The sequence below is a fragment of the Temnothorax americanus genome, unplaced genomic scaffold, assembly GCF_048541705.1.
Source record: "Temnothorax americanus isolate GAGA-0224 unplaced genomic scaffold, ASM4854170v1 Scaffold13, whole genome shotgun sequence".
Lineage (NCBI taxonomy): Eukaryota > Metazoa > Arthropoda > Insecta > Hymenoptera > Formicidae > Temnothorax > Temnothorax americanus.
Window position 1 is genome coordinate 3034576 of NW_027509264.1, and position 26857 is coordinate 3061432.

General features: G+C 38.9%; 6 protein-coding genes and 1 long non-coding RNA gene across 12 annotated transcripts; 3 read left to right on the forward strand and 4 right to left on the reverse strand.

Moving 5' to 3' along the window:
• The first annotated feature begins 214 nt into the window (after window positions 1-214).
• Nnp-1 (Ribosomal RNA processing protein 1 homolog Nnp-1) lies at window positions 215-3476 on the forward strand. Of its 2 annotated transcripts, none has more exons than XM_077399605.1 (7): window positions 215-679; window positions 771-994; window positions 1090-1260; window positions 1348-1530; window positions 1627-1886; window positions 1972-2426; window positions 2542-2602. In XM_077399605.1, exons 1-7 carry the CDS (start codon window positions 433-435, stop codon window positions 2562-2564), a joined length of 1563 nt encoding a protein of 520 aa, XP_077255731.1. In that variant the 5' UTR covers window positions 215-432; the 3' UTR covers window positions 2565-2602. The 2 variants fall into 2 exon arrangements, with proteins under 2 accessions (XP_077255731.1, XP_077255730.1); XM_077399604.1 differs by adding an exon at window positions 2709-3476 and having other exon boundaries at window positions 216-679; window positions 1972-2626.
• Window positions 3181-7902, reverse strand: LOC143893853 (lysocardiolipin acyltransferase 1). The gene is made up of 5 exons (XM_077399627.1): window positions 7752-7902; window positions 7020-7208; window positions 6462-6669; window positions 5789-6358; window positions 3181-5724 (listed from the first exon to the last, which is right to left on the reverse strand). Exons 2-5 carry the CDS (start codon window positions 7185-7187, stop codon window positions 5567-5569), a joined length of 1104 nt encoding a protein of 367 aa, XP_077255753.1. The 5' UTR covers window positions 7188-7208; window positions 7752-7902; the 3' UTR covers window positions 3181-5566.
• Window positions 7903-8046: 144 nt separating this feature from the next.
• LOC143893861 (uncharacterized) lies at window positions 8047-8540 on the forward strand. Its single transcript, XR_013255940.1, has 2 exons — window positions 8047-8141; window positions 8239-8540. It is a non-coding gene; the product is annotated as an uncharacterized LOC143893861 (long non-coding RNA).
• LOC143893855 (regulator of microtubule dynamics protein 1) lies at window positions 8382-11663 on the reverse strand. The gene is made up of 6 exons (XM_077399628.1): window positions 10937-11663; window positions 10620-10842; window positions 10145-10315; window positions 9673-9887; window positions 9347-9585; window positions 8382-9062 (listed from the first exon to the last, which is right to left on the reverse strand). Exons 2-6 carry the CDS (start codon window positions 10805-10807, stop codon window positions 8799-8801), a joined length of 1077 nt encoding a protein of 358 aa, XP_077255754.1. The 5' UTR covers window positions 10808-10842; window positions 10937-11663; the 3' UTR covers window positions 8382-8798.
• An 838-nt stretch (window positions 11664-12501) lies between these two features.
• Vps2 (vacuolar protein sorting 2) lies at window positions 12502-14381 on the reverse strand. Its single transcript, XM_077399632.1, has 5 exons — window positions 14021-14381; window positions 13444-13615; window positions 13196-13371; window positions 12925-13059; window positions 12502-12788 (listed from the first exon to the last, which is right to left on the reverse strand). Exons 2-5 carry the CDS (start codon window positions 13609-13611, stop codon window positions 12578-12580), a joined length of 690 nt encoding a protein of 229 aa, XP_077255758.1. The 5' UTR covers window positions 13612-13615; window positions 14021-14381; the 3' UTR covers window positions 12502-12577.
• An 810-nt stretch (window positions 14382-15191) lies between these two features.
• Tbcc (Tubulin-binding cofactor C) lies at window positions 15192-17627 on the reverse strand. 2 transcript variants are annotated; one of them, XM_077399629.1, is made up of 3 exons: window positions 17348-17627; window positions 16681-16922; window positions 15192-16426 (listed from the first exon to the last, which is right to left on the reverse strand). In XM_077399629.1, the coding sequence occupies exon 3, from the start codon at window positions 16264-16266 to the stop codon at window positions 15238-15240; it is 1029 nt and encodes a 342-aa protein (XP_077255755.1). In that variant the 5' UTR covers window positions 16267-16426; window positions 16681-16922; window positions 17348-17627; the 3' UTR covers window positions 15192-15237. The 2 variants fall into 2 exon arrangements, with proteins under 2 accessions (XP_077255755.1, XP_077255756.1); XM_077399630.1 differs by lacking the exon at window positions 17348-17627 and adding an exon at window positions 17028-17182.
• A 350-nt stretch (window positions 17628-17977) lies between these two features.
• LOC143893842 (alpha-amylase 3) lies at window positions 17978-26794 on the forward strand. Of its 4 annotated transcripts, none has more exons than XR_013255937.1 (8): window positions 17978-19011; window positions 20467-20573; window positions 20835-21042; window positions 21764-21900; window positions 23184-23377; window positions 23876-24848; window positions 25060-25324; window positions 25593-25820. XR_013255937.1 is itself a non-coding variant. In XM_077399603.1 (8 exons), exons 2-8 carry the CDS (start codon window positions 20469-20471, stop codon window positions 25816-25818), a joined length of 2100 nt encoding a protein of 699 aa, XP_077255729.1. In that variant the 5' UTR covers window positions 17979-19011; window positions 20467-20468; the 3' UTR covers window positions 25819-26794. The 4 variants fall into 4 exon arrangements, 3 of the variants coding, with proteins under 3 accessions (XP_077255729.1, XP_077255728.1, XP_077255725.1); XM_077399603.1 differs by having other exon boundaries at window positions 17979-19011; window positions 23196-23377; window positions 25056-25324; window positions 25593-26794; XM_077399602.1 differs by having other exon boundaries at window positions 18594-19011; window positions 20409-20573; window positions 25056-25324; window positions 25593-26794.
• The last annotated feature ends 63 nt before the right edge of the window (window positions 26795-26857 follow it).

Below are 26857 nucleotides of genomic sequence, written 5' to 3' on the forward strand. Positions count from 1 at the left end.
TACGGCCCTACGATTATGACTAAAACTTCGTTACGTGCAATGGCCTTAACTTACGATAATTCCTTCGCGTAAACGGGATTTTGTAGTAACCTACGATAATTCACTACGCGTAAACGAGTGATATATCGTAAGTTACTACAGAAGTAACGCTCGCGCGTTCGATTTTGCGCGCCCGTTCCAAGTGCAGAAAGTGTAACAAAACCGCGTGGGGTCCTCGTACTCGTACTCCTCCGACTCCTCGTGTTGTATCGCTTAGGTTATGTTAATTCTATCCTGTTGAACTTGTCGCACGTGTACGTACAGTGCGCCTGCACCATTTCATTTTCTCACTTAAAAAAAGAACTCTCACTGCGCAATTGAGACATGTATATCGCTGCGTATATCGTATTATCTGATTGATCAAGAGAATTTGTGTAAAAATTGGTATAAAGAATGGCAGTGAGGAAAAAACGCGGACGGCGTGGTGGCCATGCATCACCGCGAAAAGATGAAACGAAGACACCGAATATCGGTAGCGAGACGCGAGCCAAGGATACCCAGGACAAAAACAAAAAAGCTCTGGTCGTCGCGCAGGAAATTAAGATCGCGCGATTGTTGGCTAACAATGACAAAAAGGTTCGGGACAAGGTGCTGAAGAGGTTGAATAAATGGTTAACGGTACGATCGCAGAGTTCGTTCGGTAAGTCAACTTGTCGCGACGCTTACGTAAATAATTAACACGTGATTAACGTAAATGTATCTGAACATAAACACTTAGTGTCTGTTCACAGTGTTCACGAAAGTGGATTTCATGAGCTTATGGAAAGGCCTGTTTTACTGCATGTGGATGTCGGACAAGATGTTGATCCAGGAAGAGCTGGCGGATTCGCTCAGCAAACTTGTACACTGCTTGTATTCAAGGGACACCATTGTACTTTATACTGGTTGCGCTCTACGGACGCTCGCCACCGAATGGTTCGGCATAGATCAGTATAGACTGGACAAGTTCTCCATGGTACTTTCGTCATTTCAGATAAATCTTGTAACGTAACATGCAGGGAATACTTGAACACTCAAAAGCGATATAATCTTACTTCGGTTTTCTCGCAGTTGGTCAGGAGGATCCTTCGTCAGACGTTTATAGTCTGTAAGAACCAATCGTGGGACGTGGAATGGGTTACGGAGATTTCACGGATGTTCACGCGACTCTTTTTACATGCGAAAACTGGCCTAGGATTCAATCTGCACGTGACGGAGATATATCTGGAGGAACTTGCCAAAGTAAAAAAGAATGACGAAACATTCGGAGCTAAATCACTTTGTCTAATTTTTAATAAGAAGTTGTCATTTATATTATTTGCCACGTAGGTTAGCAATGGAAATATACCAGAGGATGTAGTCCACGAACTTGTTAAACCGTTTGCTGAATATCTAATAACCACAAGTGACGAAAGACAGATGGGACATGTCATGAAACACATTTTTAGACGCTTGATATTCCAATCGGATATTGGTTTAGACTACATGGAGAAATTCAAAGCTTGGAAAGACGTAAGTATATATCTAACAATAAAACACAAAAATATATTTCAGTATGCAACATAACGTATATTTGTTAATTTATAAACTTATATGTGTTTTAAACAGGCTGGCTTTCCCTGCGCGCGTATAGACGATATGCAGAAGATCGAGATATCTGACACAGAGGAAAATTCTGACAACGAAGGCAAACGGTCTTCCGAGACTGAAATCAAGAAGCCTTTAGATCCAAGAGCGGGTAGAGTGGATGTTGAACTACCGCAGATACCTTTTAATGCCGCGAAGATTGCCGAGTTGCTCTCGACGTATAAATTTCATCCGTCGTCAACGGCAAAGTCGCGCAGACAGCTCTTGAGACTTCTTGACGAGTATGCGTTTTATTAATCTATCGAATTACAAGTTACACTTGATCTATTATACTTTCGTCTTGAAAAATAAAATTTATATTTTCAGATATACAGAATTGTCGCAGGGAAGGATGCCGCTCGGGATAAAGAGAGTCAGAAAACCAAAACCTCCGAGAAAAGAGACGGATTCGAAAAAGGCCGCGTTGCGTCTCATTCGGTTTGAGAAAAAATTGCTTTCCGACAAGAAGAATAAAAAACGAAAAAGAGAAAATGGAACAGCGGTTTGTGATCAAATTTCTGTTAATCCAAAGAATGGAGATGCTTCAGATCTAGAGTCTAATGCAATTGACTCGGAAAGCGAACTAACCGATACAACTGCAGCCACGAAGACCGATTTGAAAGATACAGATGCAAATACAGTACCATTAAAAAAACGGAAAAGAAGTAATTCAACGTGTGATATACCTAGCCCTAGATCTGAAATTATTGAGAGCAAGAAGAAGCTGCGAAAAGAAACTTCCAAAAAGATTAAAACTACAAAAATTAAATTAAATAAAAAAGGTAACAAATCTACGACAGATAAAAATATAAAACGTGAAATGAAAAAAGCGATAACTTGTGACGTACAAACATCTGACAATATAGATCAATATACTTCTATTTCGCCAATTTCCAGCAAAAAAAATCAAGTCACAGTAATTAATCTTGTAGCCAAGAAAAAAATATCGAAAAGCAAGCACCGAGACGTGCCATTAAAAAATGTAAATACAAATTTAATGTTATAATTAATACTGCTATCGTAATGCGTTATAAATTATATGATCGCTCATTGTCTTGTTACAGGAACTATCATGTCAGATAAAGAAGCAAACCAATTTAAATAATTTTTCGATGGAAAAGAAAAAGGTAATATTCGGGCTCTCTCGGAATACAGCGCAACATACATCCGAGTATCTTCAACAAGTTCGTAAAAGTCCAGGTATTCCATTTGACGCAAATAAAAAACCGTTGACCAGCGTGCTGAAAATGAGTCCTATACCAAGTCCACTTAACCCATTTTACAAAAAATGATGCCAGAGATGTCACGGGATTGAGCTTTCCCGTGAAACTGTTTGATTAGAAAATTAAGTTCAATTATCAAGTAATTAATAAGAACTGGATGTAAAATTCTTTGCTTTAGAATTTTGAGTGAGTTAATCGAATTTTGTTAGCAGTGCAAGATGCGAAAAACTTGCCTCTCCTACTGACTGAGAACATTTTACTGAAACATCGAGAAATTTATATATATGTTTGCAATTAATAAAATCGCAGTTAATTTAAGATTATCTCTATACATTTATTTTAAATCTATTATTTTTCAATCAAATGGCACAAACAGTAGCATAAATATGTACATTCTAAATACGATCGTTTTGCAATAGAATATAGATTTTTTATTCGCGGGTATTCATTTATTTTCAGTTTGAAGCGTTCTATTACTGCGTTTTGTTTATTGCACAACGATCAAAGTAGGATATACAGATTTATACCGCTTGAATACATATACAACTTAATACACCACATATAACATTACAGTCTTAAACACTGTATACGACACAGAATATGCTGTTACATAAAATATTTGTGTTACGATATTAGTAATATACGTAACAATTTTAGACATTATACGCACTTCACATCATTATACGATAATCTAATTAACATCTATTTGCACAGAAAAATTTTAACACATTTCACTAAGAACTCGCTTAATTTACCAATTTATAAGACATTTACTGGACATCATTTGCAAGACAGAGAGATTATTACAACCAATTTATCATTTTAATTACATTGTTTGTTAGAGCTATATAAAAGACAAATGATTAATTTTTCTTTTATATCGAATATACGACATTCCAGGTACATTACAATTATGAAGAAAGTATCCCTTTAATAATTTTTTTTTAATTACATATACATATATGAATTTTCTACAGCTACACTCACTGCGCGTGAATGAACTCTTATAAAACTATTTTGACTGCTTATATCACTTTGGCACGTGAATTCACTTTTAATTAATCTACATTTTATCGAGACTACTCGAAAAAAATAAATATTTTCTAACATACTATCAACTATACGAGTTACATACGTAAGTACTCCTTTAAAAACATTTAATCATAGATTACAATACTTGATGTAACGTGAGATATTCCACAATAATTAGACCTTTAGTATAATATTTTTTTATCTCTGAAGATGGTAGTGAATGTAATTAAACACAAATTTTCCGCATCCATTTGAAAGTCATCAATTTAGATCCCCGAATTCATTAGGAATCATTGGTTACAATTTAAAAAAAAAAATATATATATATATCTTATGTAAAAATATGACATCGAAATATAGAAAATTATAAATTAAAAATATCCTATCAATCACACACATAATATATCTTTTCGAATAATTTCTTAAACGTTTTATTCTACTCTTAAAAGTAACGGAGATATTTTAAGTAGTAAAAATAAATGGACCATCTTGTGTATATGTTGTTTGTGTGTGTGTATCTTAATATTCAATTTATTTGTATCAATTTTTATTAAAAATTTATTGGAGTAAAAATTAGTATTTCTTTCAAAGCGTTATTATTTCTTCAGTAAGTCTACGAAAATTTTTTATATGTTTTACAAATATAGACATTTCCATGAAATATATTCCTGTTAAAAATGCATTTTTACTTTAACATTTCTGTCAACACAAATCACCAATGTTTTGTACGCGTGTGTGTTTGTGTGATTAGAAATCCGATCCTCACTTAAAAAGAGAGGTTGATAAATACGGCTGATTACATTTGCTGGAAAAATTGAGTGCCGAGATATATAATTTCAATAGTGATTCAATTACAACTTTGATTTCTGTAAATCAAAATCGATAACAGAAGTGTCGCTCGCATACCGGTGTTCTCTATAATTTAGCACGGAACAATGGGCTACGATTATCAGAGAACTATATACTCTTATCTCTTATACGTTACCATGTTTTTAAAACGCTGCGACAATGAGACATTATAAACGTAAAAGGATTAAAACGTGCAATTATATTGCAACTAGCGATGGACTCCAAATACATTAAATCCCGTTAGATACGAAACTGTCGAGTCATTTCGAATATCATTCGAAGCCAAAAGATGTCTGAAAGTCTTGAACATTTCGAAAATCTCGAATGTATCAAAAATCTGAAAAGTCTCGAGTATTCTTAAAATATATCTTCTCTTTCATGTGTACGCGTTACTGTTTCAATCTACTTTCCGATTTATATTTAAGAAAAGCAATTTTAGACATCTATAATGTAGATAATTGTTTTTTTTAAATTTTACACATTTCTAAGAACAAGTGTCTCAGACATTTAAAGAGTTCTTGACTTACAATTTTTCAAGACTTTCAAGAATTTCCGATTTCAAATAGCACGGAATAATATGTAGAAGCAATATCTTTATATGATCGAACAGTTTGGAAACTTTCAAGAGAAGGATATCCATCGCTGGACACGATTACATTTAAATTGCGATATTGCACAAGAGTCTTGAAATTACATCTGCTCTTCTCCTAGCATTATACCATCTTATATACCGTATTATCACAGAGACAAAGAGCTACGCGATTCCTTAGTGACGTTCAAAACACACACACAAAAATATATTCTCGATTAACTAACATTTAGCTCAGAAGGAATAGTTTTTTCCAGCGCCAATACCACCCGATCTCAATCTGATTGAAGCACGTGTTGAGAATCGAGAGACCGATGAAAAACAACGCGTGAATCAGGGTCCACAGCTGGAAGATCGGAGAAACGATGAGTAGAAGCACCGTCATCCCTAAAAATAAAATTTACCTTTCGTTATCGTTTCCCGCGGTTGACGGGCAAAGGTTTTTATTCACCTGTTAATATGCTCCAGAACCCGAATGCGGCTCGTAACGGCAGCGTCTTCGTCATCGGCCAGATCTGGCTGGAGAACGCCTTCCGCTCGTAGAATCCCTTCAGGATCGCCTCCTTGTCGGACCACCTGTCCTCCAGCCACCTCCTCAGGGTCGAGTCATCGTGCGCCGGTATATCCGCGGACGATATCCGTCTTATGTGGAAGTGCACCTCCCTCGGGAACTTACCTCTGATCAGATCGACCTCGGACTGCGGTATGTAGTCCGGATACGCTATCGTCAGATCGTACACGGCGTCGAGGTAATTCGCGCGCTGCAGATGCTGGACCAAGTAGGCGAAACCGGTCGTTTTCGGATGGAGGGTGTAGGTATAACGAGGCAGATTATGCTGCAAGGCGTACTTGTCCGACCTTTCCCTACTGGTCTCCGTTAAATCAGTGCCTTCGGGGAATATCAGCAGCTGCGTGCGGCTATCTAACGCGATCAGGTAATCGAGCGTACGCGACAATCGGCCCCGATCCTCTTCCCAACGTCGCGTTATGTAAAGGAAACCATTCAATTGCATTATCCATCCTGTTACAGACGCATGTGTTACAGACGTGTGGGAGCACATATACGCAATACACCTTCGTAAATAATCAACGTAATAATTCGTATATCGCGTTTGGAACGTTACCTGGGCCAGGAATGTGCCGTATAGGATCCTTTAAAATAAACTTCAACTTATGACACCCGACACTGGGCAGGCATGCTTGGTACATCGCCGCCCATAGGAAGTTCCAGTCCACTCTCGTTCTGTGGTTCATCACAAGCACGGCCGATTCATTAGGAGATATATGATCGCCAGACACATAGATCTTTACACCGAACGCCCTCAATAGAGCCTGAAACATTTATAATCCTGTTACACTTACAATATAATGACAAAACACAAACAACTTTTTAGAAAATCTTTCCTTGGAAGTTTTCGAACATCGATGTTAAAATTCTAAAAAAAAATTGTTATCTACTGTATTAAAAAGTGGAGAGTAGATAGAAATAATAATGTAAAGTGTAATATAAGAGGAAAGACGTATCTTTTTGACAAACATTCAAGAGACCTTTAATTAAATACATAAAAAGTAGATTTTCATGAAGTAAATTTTAAAGTAATTCGGTGCGTTTTTAAAGCTTTTATTTGTCGTTAATTCAACCGCGAACAATCTGTATAATTATCCAGATTTGCAGTACTTACAGTAGGATAAAGTTCCCAGCACGAGAATAAGAGCTCTCCGCATTTTCGAAATCTCGGTGGACTGAACAACAGCAATGGCAAGAGCGGGCAGGCGATAAATAAAAAGCCTGCTACTATACTACCATACCACAGAGCACAGTACAATGTACCACGTAAAAATCCGCGCATTACAGTCTAGGGATGGATATCCTGAAAATGATACAGAATATACCAGTATGAGCGCAAAAAGTAATTAATAATCGTGATTTTAAGTCGCAATTTGCGTTTGTGCTCGCAAGAGGAGAGGACACGGTTGATTAGTCATCGATTTTGAAATATTTTCACATTTATTTTTAAAGCTTCATAAATTTATACATCCGACATTTTCTGAACAATGTTGGAACACATATGTTTTGTAAAGATAATATAATGTGGGACGTAAAACACATTAACGCGATAAAAAAAAAATTATTATTTACAAAGCATTGGACGAAACTCAAGGACGCCCTCGGACGCGGATCAATTTATTTTCAACGTAGATTCATCACGTGCAAGGGGATCAAAATCGGTGATCAGTCAAAACGTTCGCTTCCCGAGGCCGATTGTTATATAATAATAATTTTGCAAAAAACTCCGAAAAATAATACTTAGCATCCGATATACAGGATGTAAAAAGATTGAAAGATTTAATTTTACATTTTTGCGCTAAAAAATAGAAATTATAGACGAAAACGATGTCTCTGTGAAACTCACTTTCACATGTGCACCGTGCAATTGAAGCACCCTTCACGGACATTGGATCTTGACTGTTTCCTCATGAAACGCCGTGTCTTCACTGGCTTCCTCCGGGTTCTATTAGAGGGGTTTCTCTCTGCTACCCCTTTCACCCTCGCTCTCTATCCGGCCTTTGCCACCGAGCTGGAGGATGCTGTGTCGGACCATTATTGATCTGTTGAGCGTAGGGGCTGTACGATCTCAATGGAGAGATTGGAGAGTCCTGTAACTGATAATTAACTTACACGATCTTATACGATTGATATATTTTTATTCCATTTTAGTTTTTTAGTGTCTAATTTTAATATATTTATTTTCCACATCGCTAAATATTGTGTCGTCAAAAAGATGTTTATTCACATGAGTTAGGTATATTAAACATATATATAATTTTTGATACATATGTGTCGGTTGTTTCACTATATATACCTGCGAAATAAAATATTATATTTAAAATTATATGTAGGGAAAAGAGGGAGAAGACAGAGAGAGAAAAGAAGGGGAAGATGGAAAGGGTGGAGAGAAGCTTCCCATGCACTGGAGGGAGAGAGATGTGATATATCTCTCATTGATGAAAGTTTTTAACTATAAAATAACTACGCTCAACGCTGTGCTTATCATGTTGTATCATTTATTAGGAAACAGACAATAGAAAGATAAAACCAACATAATAAATTTGTAAGTCTATATAACTGACAGAATAAACCACGCTAGGCCCAAATATTTATACAGTAAAATGGCGATTCTAAAATGTATTTTATCACAAAATTATTTCCTAAAACATCCCACGCCGCTTCGTATCTTTTTTATTCTGAAGACAAATAGCGATCACTTTATACAGTTTCATATAAAAGTTTGTCCAGGGTTAAAATTGTGTACCTCCCGCCCAATAATTAGAATAACTTGTATACGCTTTTCTTTCCCCTCACATTCACCTGCGAATCCTTTTACGTTCATCGCGCGATTAATATATTTGTAATATATGGAATGGATACATTCTCAGATCTATAAAATTTAACGTTTCCGCTATTGACATCCCGAGTACTTGGCAAGAAGTTGACGCGCATCGTTCTGTATTCTTTCACCCTCTTGGCTTGTAACTGATAAATCGCAAATTTTCTCCAGCCACTGACAGGCCGGTTTATAGTTGCTCAGTGCTATGTAACATTTGCTTAGGAACAGCCAGTTCTCCAGATTTACTTCGACCGAAAACTCCTCCGCCTTCTGGAAGCTATCAATCGCATCTTCGTACGAGGCACTTGGCGGCTCCGAAAATAAAGTCGCAGCAATCTGCACAAGCAAAAATAAAATTAATTATAATACTGCGAGTCTGCTTCATTATGTGATTTCTTTGAACTGCAGGTTCTTTAGATTAAAAATTTACTTTCTCTCAAGTAAAAACATTTCCATATTATATATTTTGTGACTAAGATTGAAATTAAAATTCCATTAAAATAATTTACTTGAAATTGAAATATAATCTTATTATTTATTAATTTAAAGCAGCGGTCGGTTTTAATTGCAACTTTTGGCCTGATTTTCGTCTATTGTCTCCCCTACGGTGAAACATGTACCTTTCTCTCTATCCAACTTAAGTTGGCCACCTCATATTTGAATCTGCCGAGTAGATGATGCAGGTCAGCATCATTCGGACGCATCTCCAAGGCTTTCATTACGTGCTCTTTGAAACGGTAACCGTTCTTTATCTTCTCAGCTACCGGCAAAAAATCACCGTTTACGCCAACGAGTACGCCGCACCATTTGTGCAGATCTGCGTTTGGTACGTCGAGAAGCTTTTCGCAGGCGTCAATTCCTGAAACGACAATTCGTCGCAATTGAGTCACTCTGTTAAACGCGCGACCAGCGATACCATCAGTTACACATAATTTCGGTTATATACCTGCACAAATAACGGCTTTTCTTACATTTGCGTCAGTGGTGCAAATTGAATATTTGTAACAACTTCTGGCATATCTCCATACTACGTCTACACTATCTGGATACGTGTCTACGAGATTTCGTAGTTCAAGATAATCATCCTCTTCGTGTCCACCCCGTTGGTGATGCGCATCGAGAGCGGCGAAGTTTAATCCAGGGTAGGTGGCTTCAGTTGTCCTGCATCACTAAGCGTATAATCTTTCCCGTTTATGTTTCGAGTTATAATTCCGGATAAGTATGATAGAGACACAAAGTAAAATTTCATGCACATATAATTCTTTTGAAAAGAATTCCCGTGAATATTAAACTTGTGCGCGCAAATAGGAAAATCTTCGATTTAAAGTGCGGTCAATTTAACGTGCAATAATGCTGTGCGAAACGTTAAATCGAACTTGCAACCGCGACACGCATGAACGCCTAGATGTTATACTGACCTGTTCTCGATGTCACTTATACCATTATCGCTGTCCGAACAGTCGAAAAATTCTTCGTCGCCAGCCGTCGAGAAATCCACGTCGGTATCATTGTCTGTTGTAGCGTACGTAGTATCGTTCTCGCGTTTAGGATTAAGCTTCTTCTTCTTTCTCTGTTGATTTTGTTGTACTCTAAAAATAGAGATTATTTATCATTACTCAAATTAGACAAAGATATAAAGTATTCCTGGAAAATATTCATTCGAATTTTGCCGATTTGCTCTAACAATCACCTTGATAAAAAAAGATACAAATATAAATTCGTACATGCCTTCTTCTCAAACTATTGATGTTAACGGTTGGACAACGGCGAAAAGGACTTGTAATGTATAAATAAATTAGCGTCTAATCAGTCATGATGACAGAATAAATTGCAATTTCGCCAACTTTACGAGCGTCCTATACATCTTGAGCAAAGAGGAAGCATTCGCTGTACCTCAGTCTTTCTAATTCCGTTTGCAGTTCGGTGAGGCGACGATCGACTTCATCCAGATGAGCGTTCTTCCCGGCATGCTGCTGCTTCTCCAAGACCTTCTGATAAATAAAGATACTGGCCGCACTGATGACGCCGATAGTCGCTCCGATCGCGGCGGCAATCAAATTGGTTTGCAGCTGGTTGCTCATCTTGTCCGAGGAAAGGCTCCGGTAGCCAGTATTCTAGAAATATAGAAACAAGCTGAAGTTACATCTGATGGCAAACAAAGAAAAAAAAAACGTTCTGAAGTCAGTGTTGACGTACTCAATGTACATACCTTTTTTTTTTGCAAATGTGACCTGGTGACGGTGCGAATTCAAACGACGTCTTATCGAACGTCACGACCTTCCGTCCGGGCACGGTGTACCATGTTCCGATTGTGTTTTACAGCGAGGGGGGCCACCGGGATCTCGCTCGCGCCTTCCTCGAGAGGCGTCCGTCAACCGGTCCCCGACGAGGGGTCGATTAACCCCAGTGATCCGTGTGTCGAGGGAAGAAACCGCCTCGATGACCACGTGCAACTTTTCCTCCTCCCGGCAACGGTGCAGGCGGAATGATAGCGCACGTATGTACCCACCTACGTGCGTATCACGGCCGAAGGGCAATCGTGACAAATCGTTTCACGAGCGCGATATATAATATAATTCATTACGTTACATCATTATCTCTCTCTTTTCTCTCCCCTCCTTCCCCGAGAGGTCCGCCCGGTGGTGTGTACGAACCTCTCCGTTCTCGTGAAAGATTATAGATTCCTCGACTTTCGATTTAAATCCTTGGTCTGAATAATCCCTAGCTCTCCTCCGTCTTCCTCTCTTCTCGCCGTATGTCTCGCTTCTCCATGTGCGCCGATTTCTCGATCGGCGAGATCTAATTCAATCTTTAAATTTTGCACAAACGTCGGCCGGCGCGAATGTTAACGTGTCGCCGATACGGCCGATATCGAGAATTGCTGCAAGTCATCCCCGCGGCGCCGAGCGCGGGCCACGTCGATAAGTTACCGCTATGATGGCCCGATTTCGCGCTCGGCGCGTTCCTCCTCCCGGTCGTCCGGAACGGGCGGGGGTGCGACCGGGCGTTGGAAATTTACCGGACGGAACGGCGACGTCCGAGAATTCAGAATTGCGGGCAGCGAGTCGTGTCCCGGTTAACGTCGATTTACGGCGTTCCTTATTCGCGATGCATCCGTGGCGAAAAATCAAGCGACTTATTATTTTATACTCGTTATTTAAATTCTGTATTATATTTAAAACATGTGTAAGACGTGATTTTTAAATATTAAGATGTATATGTAGGTATAATATTAAGATACGTTACATTTGAGATTATTTAAAATTAATCTCAGTATATACCACAACTCAATATATATAAACTTAGAAGACCTAGATAATGCTCTTGATTATTTAAAATGTAGATATATTATAACTTAAATAATCCCATTGTATAGGAGGCACTTAAAGGTTTTATGTTAGAATTTCTATCAAAAATTTTTTCTCTAGTTATAAGTTGTAGAATTAATTGCAAGACATTAGCTGCGATAACATAAGTAAACAAAAAAAAAACTGAATATCATCGATCAAGCACGATCCGAAAGGGAGGTACATGTTTCTATCGTATATTTTATCATACAGTATCTTCCTCGTGTATATATATCTGTATTACGAACTTAGGCATTTACACAGAAAGCTCTGTATAGAAAGCAGTTATAAAATTCAACGTGCATAAAAAATATGAGGATCGATCGTTCAGAGAAACATTGTACACGCGGACAAGATTCTTTTCGAATTCATGTACATTAGTTATACAAAAAGCATTTGCGGCAGGAACGAACCCTTTTTTCGAAACCATCCTCCTCGCTATAAAGCCAATTCTTTTTACACATTTTATACATTGTCTAACTAAGCAATATTTTAAATCTTGATTTATTCGCGTCGCAGATTCTCGAGTCTGGCCTGTAGGTCCGCGTCGGCGTCCGCGAGATTGCCCCCGTCGCCCTCGTTGCCCGCCGCGGCGGCGGCGACCGGCTGCTTAGAGCCGGCTACGCTCAGTGATCCGGACGCTTGTGGTAGCCCGGAGAGTTGATCCGTCAACTGCAGACCCAGCTCGTCCAACACTTGAGAGACCACAGCATCGCTGGGAAAATAAAACGTCAATGTGTAGATGATTTATAATAATTTTTACACATAATTTAGATTTTAAATTTGAAAATTCAATAATTATGCGATTTGCACGTAAAATTTGATGCATATACGTAAAAAATGCTCGATACCTTTCTTCCTCGTCTCCCTCATCCTCCATCGCGTCGTCTATCGCGTCGTTCATGATTTCTTCCTTCATGTCCATTATCTCCGACTGCTTTTCAAATTCTTGTAATATTTTCTGTATTTGTGGTAGGTTTAATTGTCTATAAAGAAATAAGAAATTATATTAATATTTCAGAACATGCTAAAATGAATTATTAATTATATACTTTGATTCCGACGAACGCAAGAAGATTATATAAACAATGAAAACTATTGACGCGCCAGTGTCGCACTTACTTGTTCATATTTTGCATCGCTTTGGTCACTCCTTTCATCGCCTGCGCCATCGTATTCTGAGAACGTAGGGTTTGTATCTTTAACGACACGGCTTGAATATTTGCCTTCATCAGCATAAACTTCTTCACGTAACGTCTCGTCCTGACCAGATCTTTAGCCATAATTTTCACAGCGTCCTAAAATCCATATGAAAGAGATCGCAAGATAGTATAAGTAAATACGCAATTGGACAAAAGTCGTGGATTTACCATTTGCCCGTCTTTAGCGAGTTTCTTTATATCGACAATAATTTTCTTCTCCTGCTGCTCCATCCTCATTTTTTCCCGATCCAAATCCCGCATCGCCTTGTTCAATGCTCTTTGGTTCTTCCTGAGCATTTCCTCGGGCGTGATACGCTTGCCGAATAACCACTCCATGGTGCTGGAAAATCATAGCGCGTCGTACGTTAAACAAATGTGACGCGAGTGCAAAAATACAAACTTACAACTGTGTCAAACGAACTTAATAACACAAGATACAGCACTTATTCGTTATACAGGCGCCACTTGTAAAATAAATATAAATATGTATGTATAACAGTAAATTTAGGTACCATTACTTCAATAAATAGCTAATTTTTTTTTGTTATTTCCCTTGGATGAGGAGTAAGGTGCCTTCAGCTCCTCCTTGGAGCTACGTGAACACAACGGAGTTAACAATTTAACAAGTAAATAGGTTAACGATTGCTGTACTTTCAAGTAGAAAAACATGTAAGTGGCGCTCGTATACAAGTTCCCAAAATACACATAAATACGTGAATACAAAACGTTATCTCAAAAAACATACCTTGAAGACACCTCGTTGCTTCGGATGTCGATATCTCTAATATTTACCCGTTGTTCGGGCAGTGACGCATAAACGTCAGAGCCGTGGAACCTGCGACCTGCGACTTCACCAGATATTCCCGTTGATGCGTATCTCGTTCTACCTCGAGGAATTCACGCGGACCTCAGGCGGTACCGAGAATGACATCACGAACGGCGTTAGCGCCCTTTTGACAGATTACTGCAGATCACGTATATACGTACATACAACACCGGCGACCAATAATCATGGATCAAGAAGCGTGACTGGATTCACTGGATTGGATATTTCCCATTCCCCGAGAGATTTAGGACTCTAGAGAGGTTATCATCGCAGCGACAAACGTAAAGGACGGGAAGATACGCCATATTGCGCACGACCGTCGGTCCGCGAGATTTAATCGCAGCGTTAAAAAATTAAAATATATATATAATTATGGAGTTTATAATATCTATAAAAATGTAATTACGAGCATTTTGTAAAATATATTAGAGGTATCAAACTACCATCCACACACACACGCACACGCACACACACAGAACATTATCATCAGAAAAAAAAATGGGAATAACGCGAATTTTAATATATTCATCTGCAGTCGTTTAAACAAACAATGCGATTACTTATACCAATTTGATGATATATCACATGAAACAGTATGTTTATGTAACGTAAAAAATATTTCTATTGCGTTCGACAAAAAAAGAGACAGCTCGATTCCAATAATTTTCCATGTTGAAAGATATGCAAAACACAACAATGTTTGTAATACATATGTACAGGTTTGTGTATACGTAGGGGGATTATCCCATTTTAAGAAGCAAACCTAGATAACTTCGAAGAGTTTTGTAAAAGAATTTTTATTTTTCTACTTAACCACCGTGCGATTTTTGAGATTTTTCTTACACGATAACTCTTTCATTGATTTTTTTTTCTAGAGTTATTTAGGTGTGAGTTGTAAAACAGGGTACCCTGTATATATTGCACAAACGGTAAATTTATTAGATATATCGTACGCATATAAAACTTACATATATAACTTGCATCTTGCGTAAAAGCACGGTATATATGTAGATGATTTTATTTACGTAAATAAATTGACATTCGGAGAGAGAAAAATTAGGTTTCGCAAAATCATTTTCGCTACAACGAGTTAGTTTTAATTGCTCTCGTCCTCTTTATTTTACAAGTATTCGCTTTCAATCCCACGCTTTCACACGAAGCTCCGGTTCGAGAATCGACCAGTTCGGCGAATGTTTCTCACTGGACAGCCAATTGAAGTCGTCGATGCAGTTCCAATTGTTAATCTTTGGATCGAGGCCGGCTAGATTAAAGTGACTCGTCTGATCTTCGTAAGACCAGTTGTAAGGTGCTACGCGTATCTTCGTACAATCCTCTATGATCGCCCTACTCGTGACGTGCAAATAAATGGTACAGTCCGTCGACGAGTGCAATCGCAGCTGTTGGCACGCGAATGCGAATACACAGTCACCGCAGTCGTGCGCGAAAACGGAGGACGTCACCGGTCCGACCAGTACAGTGCACTGCTTCAGGTTCACCATGTGCAGGGTGCTCGGCGTGCCGTATATCCGCACGGTACAGCGAACCAAGTCGGAAAGTAGGATGTCGTTCTTATTTACATTCTCGGCGTCCAGTACCATTCGCTCGTTCACCTTGCCCAACAGCACGCAGGCGCTGTCCCCGTACTTGCTCGACAATTTATTCTTCTGCTTGGCCGAGCCGTTCACAATGCTCTCGGATATCTTGAGGTCCTTCAAGCCGTCCGTGATGTCGTGACCCTTGTCGGCGGGCTTTTTCACGATTCGACGATTTTTAAAGCCGAACTTCTTCTTAGGCAGGAGCTTCAACTCCAACTCGGAAGCCTGATTCTCCAACGACTGCAGGTTCTCCTGCGCGCGTCTTATATCGTAAACTTTTAGAAACATTTTAGACTGCGATAAATAATTCTTAAGCAGCTGGATTTCCTTGTTGGATTTCTCGAAGATCCCCGGCAGCGCCGAGGACGGGCTGCTGGGCGCGTCGTCCAGCATATCCTTGATCTTCTTGCAGGTGGAGTAAAACGTGTCTTTGAAGTAGCCGCTCTGCTCGGATTCCACGGCGAGCGACTGCCGTTCCTCCTTCCGCCTCTCGATAACGTTCTTTCGCTCCCGATCCCTCTTCGTAAGACGATCCGACACACTTTCCTCTATAAGCTCCGCGGGGTCCATTTTACGTACACGAGTGCTATTTCTTAGGATCGTTTACGCTGCTCTGAGTCTCGAACTTCTTCAAACTGACGTTCGGCCTTTCTTGGTTCATAAATTTCGCAGACTCCCCGTACGATGGTCTAAAAAGACTGCGCTGCTCCGACGAATACGGCGGGAGATGCTGAAACAAATCAATTGCAAATAAAGAAAAGATTTAAACCACTTTTTTTTATCATCAGACTTAGATCCCTCAAATAAAAATGCAACTGTTGCGAGAAGTTCTGTGAAATTATTTTTATAACAAATATTGACTGGTTTTCTTTATAAAAAAAAAAAATATTGTACAATTGACGAAAGAAAGAGTGCCATCGCCACCAACTTTTGTAAAAGAAAACGCATCTATTGGCGGCTTGGCGATTACACAACCACGATTACCTTCGCAAGATCCGATTCGTTGGGCGAGGCGGCTTTAAGCAGAGCGTATCCCAATCCACCGCCGAGAACTATCGACGACACGTAGTACTTCAACGCCATGAAGATTTAATGCTCATCGCGCTCTCCCATCCAGGTCTTGTAATCGAACGTCCTCAGATTATTGTTGCCAGACAGCTCTTCCCCGATAAGGTAGTAGCCCTCCAATATAATTGGAAAACGTTGGCGCACGTAATACCTGAAATCTAACACGCGTGGAATATTATTATTATACGTAAAACCAATCTGCCGATTCGATAATGGACAAGAGATAAGCGACTCGGGGAAGGTCGAGTCGTCCTTTCTGGCACCTATTCGCGGGTTTTCGGTTTTCCTTGCCGCCCTGGTGCAGAAAGATCTCAGTAATCAGTCACATCGTCAACGCGCCAGACGCTAAATAGAGGGTAATTGAGTGATCTTTTTCTCTCTCAGCCGTGTTGATCTCCCGCCGTTACTCCGTTTACGTCATCCTCGCTCGTTTCATCTCGAAGGCGCGGATCGAGGATAAATTCTCGGGAAGGGGGACACGGGAAAAGAGTAACGTAACCCCCGTCAAAGGTGGAGCAGCCCGGGTACGGGGCGCGAGGTTCTTTAGTTCTTACTTAAGGCCAAGCGTGTAATGATTATTCACCTTGCGATGTGTTGAGGCAACGCCAGAGTCCGTACGAGCCGAGGAACAGCGCGGTCTCGAATATAAGGAACGCCTTGACACCACGGCTGAACGTTCGCGTGAAACCCGGCCCCGGCTGTTTCGCGATCATACTACTATAAGGTGAAACGGGGGGATTTCCTAAAATGGAAATTCATCAATACCGCGGGATACGGAACTCGTAACGAAACATCGCGCAACACCGCGAGGTTGAGCGCGGCGCGAGGGGAGAGAGGGCGCTCCGTGCGCGGCGTGCCCTGCTGCGCCCCGTCGAGTGAACTCGGCCGATATATTCCGGCAACTAGTCACGTGTTTATAATTGAAAAATATTCGAAATTGATTTTTAGATGACAATTGAAATCCTTTCAATTATAGAATATTAATCGGATTTGCGCGATATATGCCGAGATTGTTATAAATCTTGGGGGGGGGGGAAAGAAAAAAAAAAGTTGAAGTTTCCTCGTACGATAAGCCCTGTTTGGTTCAACGCGCTGCTTCCTCTCTCCGAGGATAAAGAAGCAGAACGTTCCAACACACATTACTTTACTTTGACCAATACTCTCGCGCCCATCGTGAAGGGATCGGCCGAAGCTTCCTCTCCCCGAAAGCTCACGAAGACGACGGAGGATAATAGCCAGAAAGTTTAAGCTACGGCACTTTCTGCCACGGGTCCAGGGACTTTCCTCAGAGCGATAAAGAGAGAGTCATTGCGGACTCCGCTGGTGGCTCCGCGGTGTTTCCCGAGGGAACTTCGGTAATGATTTCTTCAGGAGGACGTATATATAGCGAAACGCGGCTCGACCAAGCGCTAGCGAGAAACTTGGAAAATGAGAAAAGATGTAGGATGTTGTTGCAGCGACATACAGGTCAGTGTGACGGGTTGTCTAGTATTTCAAAATTTGTACTTGGAAAAAAAAGTATTTTTTTTTTTTTTTTTTTTAATGATGCTTACTATTTTTACCTGACAAATTTCGATGACGTATAAAGGCAAATAAGAAAGGTTTATATAAACATTATCGCTTTAATTGATATAATTGTTTACATTTGTTATACATTTTATTGTGACAGACTTTTATTGTATTCCCGGGTTTGATGATGCGAGGGACGCTGACCGTCGGTCGCAAACGAAGAATATCGCCTACAAATTTGTCACCCCCGGATCATCCCCTCGATACCGACGACGCTCGGCGTCGCGACGCTGCGACGCCGCGACGCGCATGGTCGCCAATCACAGAGCGCAGAATCGCTCGGAGGTCGTGGACGTCGACTGCTGGACGGGACGGAATAGGACGGTCGGTCGACAGCAGCGGGGGAACACGAAACGATATCGCATCGCTAAATATAATACGAGGCACGCGGTTCGGCGGTTCCGCTAACCGTCCGCCGCCACGGCACGCGAGGCCGCATGACGGCGACGGCTTCACGGCAATGGTCACTAGTCAGTGGTAGTCACCGTTGGCGTTCGTAAGCGCGAAAGTTACCGCGTATCTCACGTCTTCGACGACCGACCGTGGAAAACGTGAGTGGCGAGCCTTTCTCAGGCAGGTGCGTCCTCCGCGAACGAGGAACTCTTCGAGGGGTTTGTGATATTTCTGACCAGAGCCCGGAGCTTCTTTGACCGGATCGATCGTCGCCAAAAGCCGTAGGTGAGAATCTTTGAAAATCTTTGACACGAGAAATTTATGTATGTTTAAAGAAAACTAAGCATTACACGTTATGAAAAATTGTAAGGAAATATATTCTTTAATAAACCTCAGTTTCTCGAGAAAAATTAAATATTTAATAGTTAAGTAGTAAACATTTTTAACATTATTTAGATTCAGTTTGTGATTATTTAATGAATATAAAATATAAATTTTTTTTAGACGTATAATAAAATGCATGGGAATAAGATGCGTTAAATTAAACAAATCAATTTATAATCGAGAGATTATTTTTTCTTTATTTACTTATTGTTGGACTCTTCACATTTTCTCTTTTCTTTGTAGCACAAGTTTCGTTTCCATTGTTATCAGCTACAATAATCTCTGCATAGTTCCTTAAATTATAAAAAAGACCGTGCACGACCGCAAGAAGTCTTAAAAATACCCATTGATCCATTGTAACTGCGTCGACGTATTTCAAACCGAGGCAATGTAAATTCTACGATTGTTCACTGTTGACTCAAAGTCGTTTGCTCGTGTTGTGTCTCTGTTTTCAATGCCAGCCTCATGGCTGCGAATATATGTGTCGCTTATTATCGTTTCGCTGAAAGGAGCTGATCGGTATAGAGTAGAAGAGATTGCGAATGTGCCATAATTAGCGGTATTTCCTGAGGTGCACATTTGCCTTTTACAAACCTTTACAAAAAGCTTACGGAAAAATATCAAAATTATTAAAACTTATTAAGAGATTAAGAATTGTTATTACGCAATAATTAATTATTAAAATCGTTAAAAGTAAAAACCATTCGGTTATTTTTACACGAAGCAAAGAGGAAGAGAATTGAAAGACTAAAAGCACGAAGGTAGATTTTAAAGACATGGAATTTTTATCTTAAGAATGTCAATATTACGTTTGATGTAATGCACGTGATGTAATGACAGCCGGCTTCTACGATTATTGATCGCGGAACGTCGCAAGTATGTTGTGCCCGGACGGTAACATCCTATGCGAAACGATAGATACGCAATAATGAAAAATGTCCCGATACACAGCCACTCACCCTTTTTGTACATTCTTCCTATGACCCAATACACAGGCGCAATATGTGCATCCATCCGGACAATATTTAGATATTAAAAAAGTCGAACTTTTTAAATCACTTTTAGTAAGAAGAAATACAAATATAGGTACTTCATGTGCAGAAGAAAAAAGTAATTTTTTGTCTACTGTTATTTTATAAAATCATAATTTAAACTTTATTTTGGACGACATGTAACTTTGAACACTACATTTATATTTAAAGTAAAAGAAAACTTTAAAACTGTTTTAATTTTCCGTTCAATAATTTGTTAAGTTCCGAGTGTTCAGGAGACATGGACTTATTAATGTTTTGTTTCAGAAAAAAGTTATATGGAAAGATATATGTATAATATGTAACGTCCGTGTGTATGTGACAGAGATGAGTATCCAGAAGCCCGAAGATCGATTGCTATCGGTTGTTATATCAACCGAACTTCCACCGTCTCCGAATTCTCGACAGCTGTTTATAAATCAAGATCAACAGGTGCGTTCTTCACTGTAATTGTGTAATTCAATTTTTATCTGATCGTGGTTTGTTAGAAATTACAACCCTTTTAGTTTAGCAAATTTCTTTGACACATTTTTTGAAAGATATAACGACAATATAGCATATTTATGTATATATTTAAAAAGCTGCAACAATACAACACAATATTACCACAATCATATCGAAGAAAAACAAATATAGTGCTTTCCTTACACGAGACTCGGTCTGAGAACTTTGTCTCATACGTGCGTTTAATAGGATGAAGAAGCGTCCGATTGTCCCCTATTAACACCGAGTCCACCACCTACCCAAACCGACGGGACTCTCCAGTCGACGCCGATATTCAATGCTCTGGAAGGAGCTCCGTTAGAGATGATACCCACGCCGACGCTTGAGAATATTAATACGGAGGACGGACTCAACTTCATGAACATAGTGAATAGTTCGAGTAAACCTTTAAACGATGGTGCGTATTCCTACCTATTCCAATGTACAATGGAGCACACAATTAAGCACGCATATATATACATCTTCGATATATACTTTGCTTTCAATAATATTGTCTGTATATATGACGTTATTTGTTCTGTTTTATTCCTCTTTCTTTTCATTATTGGATTATGGATTATGGATTCATTATGGATTATGAATGACTTCGCGTTTAATTTATAGTAATAAAATATAATTTTACGATAATATAAAAGAAAGAGGAAGAAAGGAGAAAAAAAATACGAATTAGCGTCAATTTGAACGAATCTTTTCTTTAAATATAAAATGTTCGTTAAGTGGCTCACGTTCTTCAGCTGAAGTGCTTACGTAATCTGCTGCTATGTAACGTCGACGCTCGTTTTGATAGGATCCAGTTTCAATTTAAGTGATGATCCATTCAGCATTCCTACGCGCAAACTAATTTTTATCTTCCTATGTTTGTAGTTAAAATCGTCCAAGTTAAAAGAATAAACCATTTTTGGTCGCGTAAAATTATTTTATTTTAAATAGCGTAGATTTATTTTAAAGGATCTCTATTAAAAGCACAGAAGCATGACTATTCACACAGTTTAATGATATAATTAGTTCGAATCTGATCTTGGTCTTTTTTAATCATTTTCGCAATACAACAAATAGGTTTGCTTCGAACGTCTTAATAGCTGTTCTATAAATGGTTCATTTCATGCGTCGTGTTTCAGAACCGAGTTCGCGTGATCCCATGGTGGAATCTACTAGCAGCGGTAGCAGCAGTGACACAAACGAACCCGTTTGCGCACAATTGTTGACACAATTGAATACTGCCTATCAACATCTCGCACCAGACGCTCAAGCTTTAGTAAGTATCGCAAGTGGGACTCTGTGTTCTCTCGAATTTATTCGGGACCATGTATAAAACAGAATCGACATGAAGATAATTTAACAGCATCCTAATTCGAGGGTTTTGAATATCTTGAAATCAATTTTTAGATGCCAGTGAGCCATTCAAAATTATTAAAAATTAAATTATTATTTACGTCTCTGTGCATAAAATCGAGAATTAAAACATTCAAGGCTTTTGAGATTTTCGATGTAGGTATTCGTGACTATTTTTGAGGTATCTCTTAGTTCTGGAGTATTAGAAACGATTCAAAATTTTCTTTATATGTATAAATATACATATTCCAAGTGATTAAACGCATCTTGTGCTTATCACTATATTTGTACATGCATATGTGCCTATTGTGCTTAATGTATTGTATGTCTATCATTATATAAGATTCATAAATTCCGTCTCTGTCTTTTACGGAAGCGAAGGGAATCTGTGCTGTTTCATACATTACATTATATGTTTACATTTGCCAGTCACAGATAAAGGATATTTTGTCGAATGTATTACTATAAAGATTACCGCTTTATGATCGCATTCACGAAATTGTGATCGTACTCACGTACTCACGTAATCTATACTTTCTGACGTCTAACTAAGTCAATAAGTCATTAATCGATTTGCTCATCGATTTGTCATCTCAGTTGCTTGTATGCGTAGAAACCCCGTAGAACTAGGGTGACCATGCGAAATTAAATTAAACAGAAATTAGGGAAGGCCGTATATGCGATAGAGAAAACTAAAACGTTAACTTTTATTATACTTTTACTTTTCAATAAAATTGGATAAAAAAAGGTAGATATATTATTTACGTATATAAGGGGGGTAGAAATTTTTTAATCAGTGCGCTGTCTACTAGGCCACGCTCGTCCTCCCGTGAGCCCTGTAGGGTTTTAAATTATTTCCTAAATTGCGGATTTTGAATAAAAAATATTAGGCTGAACCTAAAGAAACATGCGAAAAACGTCCGAGGACTTCTTGTGAAAGAGGATCTGTCTTCGGGAACGGGAATACCTGGTTCCCGGATCTGGTCACGCTAGAATTGACATTTTGTTATTGTGTCATCGGGGGTTTAAAAGAGATGCAGGTATTGTATACCTCGTGAATGTTCCCTTCGATTCACGTGGCTTGGCTGTCCCACATTTGAAATGAATCTGAAAGGGATAGGATTACACAATGATCTCACGTTGACTAATCCATTGCTTGCCGCTTCCTAACAATCATCATACATATTTATGCTTGTAACTGTTTAGTTTTACAACCAGGAGAACGGTGGGAAGCCACCGCTCGTTGGGATTCAATTGGTGGTGCCAAAACCGCCTAAAGATTATCGCTTTATGAAGTGGAACTGGCCGTTGATACGGAAGACATGCTACTGGTCATTGATGTCGATCTTGACTGGATGCGCCGCTCTCGTTATCGGCATTATCGCCACAATGCCTAAGAAGTATGTGTACACACGTTATGGATATTTACGTACATGAATAAGAGAAATGATATAAAGATCGAGGAATGCGATTGCGATTCCTGGATGAAGGGAATTCCCGATAATTTCAGTATTAGGTGATTACGAATTTGCTAGATAGCAAAGATAGTTGAGGTATTTTTCTAATTGCAAGTATTTTGCATTAAAACGCATATTTTGTCATATTATATAATTAATTTATGTACAATAAAAAACTCAATTTCAATTTCTTTTTCTTAAACATTACGAGTAAAATAATATTTTACTTAATTCAAATTTATTATATATATATATATATATATATATATATATATATATATATATATATATAAAATATATTTTTCGTATAGAGTAATACAAAAACGCGCATATGAATACAAAGATAAACATTTTATCAAAAAATTATATAACGTTTTAGTAAGTAGATGATTTTTAAAACAAATTGTATGTGTGATTTTACTTGAATTATTTGCACGTTAGATGCGACCCGCCGGTGGAATGGTGGCAAGGTAGCACCTTCTACGAAATATTCCCGGCGTCCTTCCAGGACTCGACGAAGGGTGCCGACGGGATCGGCGATCTGCGAGGGATAATCATGCGACTGGACTACTTGAAGGAACTCGGAGTGCAGGTCGTCAGATTGAACTCGATATTCCCGGCGTTGCATTACCCGGAATATTACTCGAATATTAGTAACATGTCGGACGTGAACAAGGAGTTGGGCACGCTGGAGGACTTCGCCGTTCTCGTGCGCGAGATTCACAGGCGAAACATGAGCCTAGTTCTCGATTTACCTCTGTACCCGTTCATGAAGCGCTCGAGCGAAGCGAAGACAAACCAGACTGAACGTGCGCTTCGAGAGAAACGTGATCTCACGAGCAACGCGATAATTCCCGACGTACTGCCGTCCGCGCCGTCCACGTCGGTCGAAGGTATCCGCGACGTTCTGTCGTCGCCGCTGCAAAAAGTGAAGAGACAAACGACTCGTCAACAAAAGCATCCCGTCAGCGAGGCCGTCAGGATCTGGCAGGAGCGAGGGGTGGACGGCTTCTATCTAAAGGGACTGGAGCATTACGTCGACGAGGACACGTTTGCGAGCGATCTCAGATACTGGAGGTCTTTTCTACGCCTGGGCAATATCTTTATCTGTCACGTGGGCGCCCTGGATGCCGCTACCTCTGACGCCGTGAGGAACTCCATTCTGTCCAGGATAGATCTGATCGACGTGACCCTTCGTCTGACGAACGGCACAAGGGACATCAAGGCGCAGATCGAGAGCATCACGAGAGGTGTGATGTTCGACAAGGCCGCCTACCCGTGGATCCACTGGTCCGTAGGCGGCGTGGACACCAACAGAGTGGCCTCCACTATGACCGTGAAGAACGCTAGCGTGGCTGCTTCTCTTCTCGGTATGATGCTACCTGGGACAGCTAGTATATTTTACGGAGATGAGGTATGAACTTCAAAAAATATGCAATTATTATCTCTTTTATATATATATATATATATATATATATATATATATATCTGTGGGTTTTAATCATTTTTTAATTATTAATAGAGATTTGACGTTTCAGTAAATATCTCTGTTTTCGAGATAATTGAAAAAGCAATTCAGTCCGAGGAAGAGCTATTTGTTAATCGGATTTTATTCGCTCAGATAGGTATCGAAGATTGTGAGTGTCGGGATCACAAGGATTTGGCACACGTGCACAATTTGGTTCCTATGTATTGGGAGAAGGATGACGGCCCCGGTAGCAGTTTCTCGCCTTCAGGAGTTACCGCTTGGCTACCAGAGGCTGGGAAACCTATGGAGACCAGTTTGAAGAACACTGTTACAAAAATGGCGAAGTTAAGGATGGAAGCTACACCGATTTACGTCAAAGCGGTGTTAAGAGAGAGCCAATCTACTGCGAACTGTGATGTTAGGTAAAGTCTCTTTGATTTGCACGAGTTTCCGGACTTGTGATTTTCCTTAGTATAATAGAAGTAAACGTCTTTAACAGTGATTTAATTTAATATCCTTTTAAAAACTCGAGAAATTAATATTATTTTTTCATTTTGCATGCGACTATAATATATTTCTGTCTTGAAATGGATTAAATTGCATTTTATATTTTAAATTTTCGACAAATGTATAACGACTTTGCAAAATGTGACGAAATGTAATAATATGATTTAATATTATTCTGTTTAGGTATGTAGAAGATGAAATGATCGTGATTGAGCGGTGGTACCCGCGAAGAAATTCTTATGTATTTGTGGCCAATTTTGGCAATGAAACGCGCATAAAGGACCTGTCATCCCTTTATTATGGTGGTCACGTTGTAGTTGGACCAAGTTACAGAATGAATCGAAATGTGTACTTCAAAGAACTTACCGTCCCCCCCGGAGAAGCGTTTGTTATAAAATTAGATAAATGAGAGACAACCTTTTTATTAAACCTTATATAAGTTCACTTGTTGTCAGATTATATTTTTATTTATACTTTTGTCATATGAAACGATCATCAGTCATTTAAACACCATCAGAAGTATTGGGTACCTTACAACGAAATAAAATTTTATTAAATTTCACTTTACGAAATTTTAGGGATAAAATAATTCTTCGATTATAAACGATCGATTTGCGAATTCATGGTTTAGGGGTAAAAATAAATAGAAAATTATTTTATGTTTATTTTGTTTTTGATTAATTGAGATGAGGGAGAAAAAAGAGACAGAAGATGAATGGTGTCGAAAATTAAGGAATAAAAAAATAGCGTCCAATAAATTTTTCGATTAATACGAATAATATGTATCTCGCAGTATTAAAAATGATTAGTATCATAACTTATCTATGTCATACAAAAGATTGGATCTTGACAACGAATTTCAATGCATATCGATCACGTTATGTCGATAAAACCAATCTAATGCGGTTGTATTTAGATTGCAATTTTACAACGCGCATCTATTATCATACTTGTTCTGGCCCCTAAAATTATCGCAGAGGCAAGAAGCTTTACGTTTTTATTTTATACTTCTTTTGATAATAGAATTAAAAATCCATCAAGTAATGCATCGTTGTAACAAAATTCATCATTATTGCGACGATCAAAATACAGCGTGTAAAATCTCTTCGTAATATATAAAAATGCTAAATGTCAAAAATATTTTGTATGATATAACAATGATAATAATCGGTTTGGCTACTTATACAATATTGTTTAATTATATTTGTCGTTGGCATCGAATCGTACAATTTACTCGTACAATTATGTACGATTTTTTTGATAATTATATATATTAGGAATAGAGAAATGTATTGTATGTATTATTGACTGTGTGAATGCAAGAGATTTATATTAATAAAATTATCTTTATGTATTTACACAGACAAATAAAAAAATTCTGAATATATTGCTATATGTCTCTCTCTGAATATATATCTTTATTGTATAATAAATTACGAATTACAACA

What these genes read in the sequence shown, in the direction of transcription:
- Nnp-1 (XM_077399604.1), top strand. Translation starts at nt 433, where the DNA reads ATGGCAGTGAGGAAAAAACGCGGACGGCGTGGTGGCCATGCATCACCG. An exon ending in ACGATCGCAGAGTTCGTTCG is followed by an intron (nt 680 to 770) that starts GTAAGTCAACTT and finishes GTCTGTTCACAG; the next exon opens with TGTTCACGAAAGTGGATTTC. An exon ending in ATCTGGAGGAACTTGCCAAA is followed by an intron (nt 1,261 to 1,347) that starts GTAAAAAAGAAT and finishes TTTGCCACGTAG; the next exon opens with GTTAGCAATGGAAATATACC.
- LOC143893853 (XM_077399627.1), bottom strand. Translation starts at nt 7,187, where the DNA reads ATGCGCGGATTTTTACGTGGTACATTGTACTGTGCTCTGTGGTATGGT. An exon ending in GCTGGGAACTTTATCCTACT is followed by an intron (nt 6,670 to 7,019) that starts GTAAGTACTGCA and finishes TAAATGTTTCAG; the next exon opens with GCTCTATTGAGGGCGTTCGG. An exon ending in GTTCTGGAGCATATTAACAG is followed by an intron (nt 5,725 to 5,788) that starts GTGAATAAAAAC and finishes TTTTATTTTTAG; the next exon opens with GGATGACGGTGCTTCTACTC.
- LOC143893855 (XM_077399628.1), bottom strand. Translation starts at nt 10,807, where the DNA reads ATGAGCAACCAGCTGCAAACCAATTTGATTGCCGCCGCGATCGGAGCG. An exon ending in ACGGAATTAGAAAGACTGAG is followed by an intron (nt 10,316 to 10,619) that starts GTACAGCGAATG and finishes CTCTATTTTTAG; the next exon opens with AGTACAACAAAATCAACAGA. An exon ending in TAAGTTGGATAGAGAGAAAG is followed by an intron (nt 9,063 to 9,346) that starts GTACATGTTTCA and finishes TTGCTTGTGCAG; the next exon opens with ATTGCTGCGACTTTATTTTC.
- Vps2 (XM_077399632.1), bottom strand. Translation starts at nt 13,611, where the DNA reads ATGGAGTGGTTATTCGGCAAGCGTATCACGCCCGAGGAAATGCTCAGG. An exon ending in TCGCTAAAGACGGGCAAATG is followed by an intron (nt 13,372 to 13,443) that starts GTAAATCCACGA and finishes TATGGATTTTAG; the next exon opens with GACGCTGTGAAAATTATGGC. An exon ending in GAGGGAGACGAGGAAGAAAG is followed by an intron (nt 12,789 to 12,924) that starts GTATCGAGCATT and finishes TTATTTTCCCAG; the next exon opens with CGATGCTGTGGTCTCTCAAG.
- Tbcc (XM_077399629.1), bottom strand. Translation starts at nt 16,266, where the DNA reads ATGGACCCCGCGGAGCTTATAGAGGAAAGTGTGTCGGATCGTCTTACG.
- LOC143893842 (XM_077399602.1), top strand. Translation starts at nt 20,469, where the DNA reads ATGAGTATCCAGAAGCCCGAAGATCGATTGCTATCGGTTGTTATATCA. An exon ending in GAGTAAACCTTTAAACGATG is followed by an intron (nt 21,043 to 21,763) that starts GTGCGTATTCCT and finishes GTCGTGTTTCAG; the next exon opens with AACCGAGTTCGCGTGATCCC. An exon ending in ATCGCCACAATGCCTAAGAA is followed by an intron (nt 23,378 to 23,875) that starts GTATGTGTACAC and finishes TTTGCACGTTAG; the next exon opens with ATGCGACCCGCCGGTGGAAT.